This window comes from Sipha flava, unplaced genomic scaffold (assembly GCF_003268045.1).
Source record: "Sipha flava isolate LNK unplaced genomic scaffold, YSA_version1 615_pilon_pilon, whole genome shotgun sequence".
In the NCBI taxonomy this organism is placed as follows: Eukaryota; Metazoa; Arthropoda; class Insecta; order Hemiptera; family Aphididae; genus Sipha; species Sipha flava.
Window position 1 is genome coordinate 231,004 of NW_020273595.1, and position 10,456 is coordinate 241,459.

The 10,456-nt window shown below is 25.9% G+C and overlaps 3 protein-coding genes across 9 annotated transcripts; 2 read left to right on the top strand and 1 right to left on the bottom strand.

Moving 5' to 3' along the window:
* The first annotated feature begins 1,011 nt into the window (after positions 1-1,011).
* On the top strand, positions 1,012-5,309 carry LOC112691454 (fatty acyl-CoA hydrolase precursor, medium chain-like). Of its 2 annotated transcripts, none has more exons than XM_025565706.1 (11): positions 1,012-1,999; positions 2,221-2,355; positions 2,418-2,565; positions 2,649-2,834; positions 2,901-3,091; positions 3,189-3,393; positions 3,482-3,574; positions 4,153-4,274; positions 4,330-4,495; positions 4,591-4,741; positions 4,797-5,309. In XM_025565706.1, exons 1-11 carry the CDS (start codon positions 1,730-1,732, stop codon positions 5,254-5,256), a joined length of 2,127 nt encoding a protein of 708 aa, XP_025421491.1. In that variant the 5' UTR covers positions 1,012-1,729; the 3' UTR covers positions 5,257-5,309. The 2 variants fall into 2 exon arrangements, with proteins under 2 accessions (XP_025421491.1, XP_025421490.1); XM_025565705.1 differs by having other exon boundaries at positions 1,014-1,999; positions 4,330-4,519.
* Positions 5,310-5,374: 65 nt separating this feature from the next.
* Positions 5,375-8,081, bottom strand: LOC112691455 (IST1 homolog). Its single transcript, XM_025565707.1, has 5 exons — positions 7,712-8,081; positions 6,885-7,017; positions 6,373-6,516; positions 5,783-5,935; positions 5,375-5,722 (listed from the first exon to the last, which is right to left on the bottom strand). Exons 1-5 carry the CDS (start codon positions 7,978-7,980, stop codon positions 5,399-5,401), a joined length of 1,023 nt encoding a protein of 340 aa, XP_025421492.1. The 5' UTR covers positions 7,981-8,081; the 3' UTR covers positions 5,375-5,398.
* A 13-nt stretch (positions 8,082-8,094) lies between these two features.
* On the top strand, positions 8,095-9,726 carry LOC112691457. 6 transcript variants are annotated; one of them, XM_025565708.1, is made up of 3 exons: positions 8,095-8,319; positions 9,254-9,315; positions 9,573-9,726. In XM_025565708.1, exons 1-3 carry the CDS (start codon positions 8,108-8,110, stop codon positions 9,605-9,607), a joined length of 309 nt encoding a protein of 102 aa, XP_025421493.1. In that variant the 5' UTR covers positions 8,095-8,107; the 3' UTR covers positions 9,608-9,726. The 6 variants fall into 6 exon arrangements, 1 of the variants encoding a protein (XP_025421493.1); XR_003149310.1 differs by lacking the exon at positions 9,254-9,315 and having other exon boundaries at positions 8,229-8,313; XR_003149311.1 differs by lacking the exon at positions 9,254-9,315 and having other exon boundaries at positions 8,236-8,319.
* The last annotated feature ends 730 nt before the right edge of the window (positions 9,727-10,456 follow it).

Here is a 10,456-nt window from a genome sequence, read left to right on the forward strand (position 1 = left end):
GGTCCGACCTCATGGTCTCGTCCAATAGGTTAGCGACCCTATTTTTTTATATATCCTTATGAAACGCCATGTAAGTTACAACTAGGTACATTGCGTCTAGTCATATTTATATTTATTATTCTGATAGTTGTAACCTTACAAGTTCAACTATATTGTCTCTGTTTCTCTCTTAGTTTTGATTGCAGCTTCAGAAGTACATTTGATATGTACCTATATTAATGTATTTTGGATCGATTTTCAATTTCTTACAAATTATATTGAAGTAGATATTTGTAGATAAGTAGATTAATTGGTATTCATTAATTTCATGTTTAAATACTCAATCCTGTTCATTAATTAAGTTAGAGCATTGTCTTTGCCTGCCACAATAAATAATAAAATAACAAAATTAAAATTAATGATGACCAGTTTCAAATTAAAAATTCACATCAGGCATATTCAAAGTCAATAAAATCGCAATTGAATATGAAAAAATAAACAAACGAATACATTGAGAAATATTGGTTTTTTTTATATAAAGATCATTTATTTTAATAAAAAAATAATTTTTACTAAAAATTCAAGTCTTAATTCTTAAAACACAAAATTATTTATTTATAAAAAATCCAACGAATTTGCACTTGCTGGAAAAAAATTAAAAATTAGCAATTTTAGGTATAGATAATAGGTAGGTACCCTTTTTATTTCCAATTTTCAATTTATTGAGTCATTGTAATATTAGTGTAGGGTTACCATACGTCCGGATTTTGTCCGGACAGTCCGGATTTCAAACATCTGTCCGGATTGGCGTTCAGATTTGAAAAAGTCCGGATTTTACAAAGATAATCGTTTAAAATGGTTATATTGATACAAAATGTTATATTAGGTGACAGATTTTCGTGTTTACTCTGTATAAATGTACAATATGTAATTATTTTTTTTTTTATATTTCATATTTGTATTGTTTTAACATATTTAACCTAATAACTCTTATGTAGACATTTTATTCATAAATCTAATTTAAATTTTATTAATGAAATAACAATATTGTTTACTTTCAATTTTTAGCCCCCCCCCTCCGGTGAAACGGAACTGATGTCCGGATTTGGTCAAAAAATATTATGGTAACCCTATATTAGTGTAATCTCACTAGGTATTGAAGAAACTGTTCAACAAGAAATACAATTTTAAATCCATTATAAATATTCCCATTGCTTCATTCAAAATTTAAATATTTTATCAAAAACATAAATTTAAGTATAAACTGGGGTTATTTAATTATTTTTACTAACTTTTAATGTGGTTAAGAAAAAAACTACCTATTATAAATTTCTCAAATTTATAACTGTATTGAGTTAAGAAAGTGCTAATAAAAACGAAGTACGATTCATAATAGTAATTAAATGACAATTAGGTACTTAACGATTATTACATATGCAATGAGGCCAATGATCCCAATAATCAAAATCGTATTCAATAAGAACAATATAATAGGTAGGTAAATCTAAGTCATTAGTTCATAATTATGTAGAAATGTATCAGTAAAACCGAACATATCATTCATATTTTACAAATTAAAATAAACACTAACCTTGACTAAGCGAGGTAAACAGGTTTGGCGAAATGTTTAGATAATGAATACTGTATAGCATCCTAACGTCATCATCAAACTATTTGCTTGATAGTTAGTATTGTTTTTGGTGGCCAGTCACCAGAAGACTACACATTAATCAGTTCAGTTCTGTTTACCATGTTGTTAAAAATTAGTTGGGTGCTTAGTATTTTAACACTTTGTCATGGTCTCTCAAGACAAAAAAGAATTGTGGGTGGATATCCAGCATTAGTTCCTGAATCAAATGGGTTTAACATCAGTAAACCTCCTCAAAAAATGGATAGCACTATACAAATGCAAGATGACTACAGATCTGCTACAATAATTGGTGTTGAAGAACCAGAGGGATATTACGCATACAAAGGTATTCGATATGCAGAACCACCAACAGGAAGACTTAGATTTCAGGTATGGTAATATGTCACAGAAACGTTTAGATTCTCTTTACTAGTTTAATTATAAATTGTGTTGTTTGAACTTTCATGAAGTTACTAGATGAGAAACTTAAGGTCCCAAAAAAGCTTTTTTCTATATAATATGTAAATACCTATATGGGAAACTATATAGATATACATACATGAAAGACCAAAATTATTTCATTGATATTCATATACACCGTATAATTTCAGCGTCCAGTCCTTACCCGTCTTTCTGGAAAAATTGATGCCACCAAATATGGACCTCCTTGCCCACAGTTGAGTCCTGATGGCAATGGAATAATTGGGAGTGAAGATTGTTTATTTCTTAATGTGTTTACTCCATTGGTAAAGTTGTTTTATTTTTTTTAACTATGTTTATTATTTTTGAACTTGATGATTTTGTATAGGCTAAACAAAACAATTCAAACTTACCAGTATTTGTTTGGATACATGGTGGTGGTTTTCATAGTGGTTCAGCTCTACAGTATGGACCCTATCATTTAGTAAAAAATAATATGATTGTTGTTACAATACAATACAGACTTGGATCATTAGGTTAATATTAATTAATATAAATATAATAAATATAGAATTTATTAAGTATTGTATAGGTACATAATAAGTATTATTCAAACTAGGTTGGCTAACAAGTAATTTTAAAGATTTGCCTGGCAATGTTGGATTATTTGATATGCGTGCTGCTGTGAAATGGGTTAATGAATATATTAATTATTTTAATGGGGATCCAGAACGAATTGTTTTATCTGGTCAAGGTAGTGGAGCTAGTGCTGCTACACTTATGGCAATGTCAGACTTTACAAAAGGTATATTCTTTAAAATAAAATTTTTTTTTCAATAAATGGTTTTGATATAAATAAATTATAAAATAGGAATGATCAGTGGAATTTTTGCAATGAGTGGTAGCCCTCTGTCGGCATTTGCGGTAGATCCTGAACCAAAAAACACATATTCAAACATGACCACATTACTTGGATGTGAACAATCTTCATCATTGGAAACAATTCGATGTTTACAAATGTTATCAACTCAATCAGTTATTAACTCAGATTCTAAGTTTCAGGTTTGAAAAATATTTTAAAAAACAAACATTTATATTAGGTACTTTATATTCGTGTTAATAATGTTAATTTGTTATTAATTTTATACCTAATTTTTAGAACAACAAACTATTTAAAGAAGGATACTTATCAGGATTAGGTAGTTTGTTAAATGCTGGTCCTGCTGTAGAGGGTTACAATGATGGACGGTTCTTGCCATTTTTCCTACATGATTCACCACTTCGATTGTTAAAGAAAAATGCACTACCTAAGATACCAATGTTTACTGGTGTTAATAAATTAGAAACTAAATCAGGAATATTAGGTAAAAATGAATAAATATTATTTATTTAATTTAATAAATTATTAATATATATATATAGAACATTGTACTAACAATACTTTTGTTTAAGGAAAATTCCGGAATCAAGTTTTAGAAAAATTAAGTAAAGTACCAGAATATGTAAATAAAGTACTTCCCCGCAATGTATTGAGAACAAATACAGGTAACTAAATAAGATAGGTACACATTTTCATTTTATATTATATTAATTTAACTTAGTCTAACATTGCATTATGAACAGCTTATGAAACCAAATAAATTAATTTATCTAATTTTAAATAATAAATTAAAAATGAACTACATTCTAAATTATAAATTACTATTTTACTGTTTAGGACTGAAACCCTAAATCTAAAATAAGACGTTATAATAATTAAAATTATAATTAATATTTACTTTGTACAACAATAACTTACATTTATTTTGTACTTGCTATATTTATTTACAAACTAGCATTCACTGATAATACTATGATAGATACATAACTTTTAATTACTGTTGTAATTTTAACAGTGCCATTACTTACTCCAGAACCAAAAAATATGAAAAACCTTAAATGTTTCCATATAAATAAAGTATCAATTTATGCAGGTAGTAAAAACTAGTAGCTATTTTAGTAACTAAAAAATCATACACTAACAAAATTACACAACAAAACCTACTTATAACATATTTTAATTTCAATAATTCCAACCAAAATTTGTTTATGACTGTTTTTAGAAAAATGTATTTTTATTTTAGGTTTATTCAAAAATGGAAGTGTAAATAATGCTTTAAAGACATTGTTTGATAATAATGATTACTTGAAATTAGTATCATCAACACTTAAAAATGGCGCAAAAGATATTAAAAGTGTTATGCAGGTAAATTAAAAATAAATTAAATTTATGAAATATAAAATAAATTTAAATATTTTAGGGAACAACAGATGCATTATTTAACTTACCGGCTTTTTTTACATCACATCTATGGTCAAAACGTAGTACTGTTTACTTTTATAGTTTTGAACATAAGCCAAACATGAAATCTCCAGGAAAATTGTTTTTGCCAAATATTTTGGGTGGTCCCAAAAATGATCCTATAAGTAATGATATTGCTGAAGATAATGGTAATTTTTTTAAAAATTAACCAATAATTAAATATGTTTTGTTTTTAAAATTATAAATGGATAATAAATAGGAGAGCCTGGTCATGGAGATGAATTAATATATTTATATGATGTTAGAACCATTGAAGGTAGACCAATTATAGGAACTGAATTGAAAGATAAAAAGGACATTGAAATGAGAAATAATTTTACATCATTGGTTGCAGAATTTGTACGAAATGGGTAAGTGTAAAATATTGTTCTAATTATCAAACTCTAGTGTTATTTAAAATTCTAGAAAACCAAGATTAAAAAAGTTGGGAGATGAATGGCCTTCTTTCACTTCTTCAAAACAATCAGATTATGTTGTACTTGATGAAAATTCTCATATTGAAAATAAATTCCGTTTTTGTGAGATGGGATTGTGGGGCGGTATTCCAGATATACTGCAATCGTCATACTGCAACTTGCCAGGAATATCTGATATATTAAAAACAGTACCAGATTTATTGAAGAATGGAATTTTGGGTGATGTCACTGAGGGGACAGTTAATTTACTTGGAAACCCACTAAATGCTGTTGGAGGATTGTTGACAAACAATGACAATAGTAATCAAAATGGACTGTTAAGTGGATTAAATAACAATAATCAAAACGGATTATTAGGCGGAGTAACAGAAACATTAGGATCAAAGAAAGATAACAAAAGACCTAATGGAAATATTCAGAAACCTTTATTAGGAGGTATAATTGGATAATTTATAACTTATGGTATATAAATATTAACTAGCAAAAAATATATGAATACATAATAAATTGTTATATTGTTGTTAATAATAATAATAATAATAAGAATAATAATAACATTTTAATAATAATACCTAAGTTAATAATAAAAACTTATTTTTTGTTTTTCTTTAAATCCTCAAATCGATTTAATAATTCATCAAAATCTGTCTCTTCCTCATCATTATCTTTTGCTTTGATATCACCAGAAGGTATGTCTGTAGGTACACTAGGAAGATCAGGTAAGTTTGAAAAACCCAAATTTTTGTTAGGCAAAATTTGTTTTTTTGTAATAGGTTTAACTATATTAGGAGTAGGTGGTTTTGGGACAGACTGCTGTGTATATTGAGGTATTGGATTTGGCATTGTTGGTAATGAAGGTGGTATATCAAAATCCAATGGAACTGAATCTAACATTGAGCTCATAGTTTGCATATTCTAAAATATATAAAACAAGTAAGAAATAAATGATTTACAAATCTTGTGTTTTATACTTACTGGATAATTAATAGGTGGAGCCTGAATAGGAGCCATAGGCTGTTGTGGAAAGCCAATAAACCCTGTAGGCCGTGTAGAATTTTCATTATTCGCATTTTTGTTATCAAAAAGTAAAGAATCAATATTATGAGTTTGTTCATATTCTTGCATTACCTGAAACAAATTATGTAACACATCAATAATTTAAAACTTAAAATAATATCAGTAGCTTAATTTCTTAAATATATATTGATATTTATACCATAGGTGGTATGAAATAACAAGACATTTACTCCTTTGGTAATTGTAGTGTTGGTAACATGTATTTTATTCAGGTTACGTTACATATATTTTATTACAAATTATAATCAGTTCTGGTTCTACCAACAATGATGCTGATTCAGAATATTAATTATAACAATATATTCTTTTCTTTATTAAAATATATTTTGTTTTAGTTATATTAAAGGTTTTAGTAATTATATATTATATATGAAATTCTCAATTATTATGAACCTATAAGTTCAGTATATGAGAATAGAGCACTCAGTTTATATAACAATAACGAAATGAAGTAACATTATAATAACTATAAATTTAACTTTGCTTACTTGTAAATCAGGTTCATATGGCACACTATAATTTTTAGAAATTTCAATTAAATATTTCTCAACAAGAATTTTAGGAGGAGGTCTTAAGCTCAATTTATGCTTAAGTTTTTGAGATACTGTATCCATGTCTTCTGATCTGCATGCCTATAAAATATAATACAGCAAAATTATCAATATATAATATTATTATAGATACTATTAATCACTTGACCAGAAAATTAACTTAACAAATCTTGTTTTCAAGATGATAAATCTTTTTAATGTGATCATTGTTTTTATTACAAATTTTAAATAATAATTTATTATTTTTTTTTAATTAAGATAATTTACATCATGGTTATATTCTTGGGCCTTCCATGGAAAATATTAAAGAATGTAAAAAAATGAGTGTTTACAAAACTATTCATTGGAATTTTATTTGTTAAACATTTTAAACCTAAATTTAATTAAATATAAATTTAATATTGATATATTCAATATTAATATATAATATACCTATATATTTTATTTACCTCGGTATATTTTTTACCAAATTTTTGCGTTAACTGATCAGAAATAATTTTCATTTCACTAACATCAGCTTGAATAAGAGGAGCTACCCATAATAAACTGGAAACTGATTCTGCAAGGGAAGGATCTAACATTCTGAAAATATATAATTCACTATTAAAAATATTAGTAAAAGTATTTACTATTATAAAGTAATATATATAGTATATAAAATAAATGAAGAACAACAGAAGTAAGTTGTAATGTAAGTAAAATATAGTTAAAAACTTAGAATTGAGATTCATTTTTAAGATAAGAGCAAAAATATTTTAAAATCAGATCTTATTGAATACCTATACCTATTCATTTTTTATTTATTTTATTTTTCTATTATTCATCGATTGTTCTTATATTTTATTGTGTAACAAATTAAATAAAAAACCTCTTACAAAAAAATATGTATGTATATTGACATTGGTTAAATAGCATATATGGAATCAATTTTGATTCAGATGTAAAAAAAAATTTTAATTTATAAACACAAAATAATGTGTTAAATAATTGTATAAATATAAAATATTCTTTTTTTTAACAATAATTATAAATTGCTAAATTTTGTAAAAAGAAATGTCAAAGCAAAAAGTTACAAAATCGTGTAGAAAGAAAGAATAAATAATTATTGTTCAAGACAAATATAATAATTTGGTGCATTATTTACTAGAACAACTAATTTTTCTTAGTAAGTAACTAGGTATATGCTTAGTAATGTTAAAACAAATTAATTATAAAAAATATATTTTGAATTTTGATTACATATGTATAAGGTTAACATAAAGATAATAAGATTTACTTGGATTGTTGTAATAGACCAAATCTAGATAATAGAGCGTCACAAAACATTTCAACAATTTCTAATGCCTCAACAAAGTAATCCTCTCGAATTATGTGTTCAACTCTTATTTTTGCACGTTCACTTTTACCAGCGGCCACCATATCTGCAATTTCTTTACGTGCTTTTTGAGCTAATTCAGTTTTCTTTTTTTCAAGCAACTTTAGACGATTTAACGCTAGTCTCAAGTTAGTCTTGAGTTTTGAATAATTAGCATCTGAAGAAAACATGATTTATTGAAATGTAACCACTAAAAATATTTATAAAAGTACAAAACAATTAGTAAGACTAAAAGCTAACTACTTAACACTTAACACTTGCACAAGTTAAAATTATTAGTATACTCAATAAAAATGTATGAGTCATCATATCATATCATATAATGTCTTATCCAAACGAGTTGTGTACATTGAATATTTTGTTGATTACCTATTATCACAATTATCATTGATTATAAATACTAATATTTACCGTTTTACAGGTAGAGACATGATATCGAAAGAAAAGTATCGATACTTTCACTTGGTAACGAATGGAATGAAAATAACGAAACGTAACGACCGGTATGAGTAAGTATCGAAAAAAAAATATTGATCCTTTTACTTAGTCCTATCATCGTAACAAATATAATTAAAATATTGATAACAATAAAATATGAAAACGACCTATATGAATAAGTATCAAATGAAAAATTTTTTTTTATTTTAAAGTTTTCTTTCTCCAAGTTAAGAATGAATTCAAAATGTTAGTATATCTTAAAATATGCCATTTTACTAATATTTAACTAAAACTAGTTATGGTTCATGAACCACAAATAAAAATGCTGTATGTAAACAAATTTTTAATTGTTTCCGCCAGGTACCTATATCATTATTTGTAATTTATATTTCATCTAATCGGTATATAAATCAGTAAATCTAAACATATTGTATATTTTGTGCAATACTTTTTACTATTTCCATGGCTAAAAATGAACTCAGTATACATAATTCATGATAAAAAGGTTTATTATAAACCTATTGACACTATTGTATTGTGGACTGTAGTTTCTGGTTCATGGAAATAACAAATACAGTCGTATAAAGTATAGACTTTAGTATGATGACCGAATTTTATAAACAAATTCTCTACCATGCGCGCAAATAATTTTTCTAGAAAAGAATTATTCTTTGATACCATTCGAGTACTTTTGATTTTTGAACCATTATGGCGGTTAATAAATGATTTAATGCTATACATTCGATACCAGTATTTTTTTATCGATACAAGTGAAGTATTGATAGATACAAAAAGTACTTGTATTGAAAGAAATGTATCGATACTTTTTTAATATCAGTAGTATCGCAACATCCATAATCATGAGGGCTCTTCTGTAAATTGTTGTATTTTCGTGAATACTGATAGTATGTTTATGTTGCTGTGATGTTTCAAACACCGTTTTAATTTGTTTCTTTGTCAATCAATCTTGTTATCCAACAATGTTTCATAGTGGCCCTTCTATAGGTCAGTGACTAAGTGTACCTTTTGGCCAAAAGAAGAGGAACAATGCCGAAACGTCACACATGATATAGCAGAATTTGTATCTTATTCCTTCTACACCCAATTATTACATTTTTTATTTACTTAAACCACTAAAATATCAAATCTTCAACATAGTGGCAACTTGAGGTAATTTATGTAAATATTAAACTTTATCTTCCATTCAAAATAAGAAAATAAATATATATATTTTTTATAACTTCCAAGGTAAAAAATTCCATTAAACTATTTTATATTCTCCTTTCATCATATACAACAATTATTATTCAATTATCTTTTTCAGAAATGCTCCTGCGAAGAGTGTCCTTGATGTGGTGATATAGATATTGGCAAATAGTGGTATATCAAGTCGACTGAGTGATCCAGTAATAGCTAAAAATTTCTCATTATTGATTGATATTAATGGTATTAAGGATGACATTAAACAATTTTCCAGGTCTGAATGCTATAAAAATTTGTAAAAGTAAATATTTCCTATTAATAAAACTATTAAATAACTTATTACTTTTCATAAAACATTAATTATCCATTTAAACATTTAAACTTTATTAATAAAAAGTCAGAAATAAAGCATACATTTAAATATTTTTTTATATTTCTATAATATTTTAATAAGTTATAAAACAATCATATTTATACCATTAAAAATGAAAAAGTGATCTCCGACTCCCGGAGGAATTTTGATTTAGGTAAATGAAAAAAAAAATCTCAGATTTGAAAAGAACCATAAAGAAAATTGAATTATAATAATATTATAAAAGGAGAGTAATTATATAAAGAATATTTATAGTTAATATAATTTATTTAAAATTTTTAAATTATTTTAAGTAAATTACAAAATAATCATGTATATACCATTGAAAATGTAAAGTGGAAATTGAAAAAGGTTACTTAGCTCCTGAAACAATTTTGATTTTGATAGATGATAAAAATATCCCAGTTCTGAAAAGAAACATGTCAGATTTATTAAGATAATTTATATAAATTAAATGAATTTGATTTTTATACCATAAAATATTTTAAGTCTAAAATTCAAAAACCAAAACGAAAAGGGGATCCCCGGCTCCCGGAGGAAAATTGATTTGGGTGGATCCAAAAAAAAAATCCAGGTTCTGAAAAAGAAAACATAAAAATAATTGATTAAATATTTGAATATTTTGAAACAAA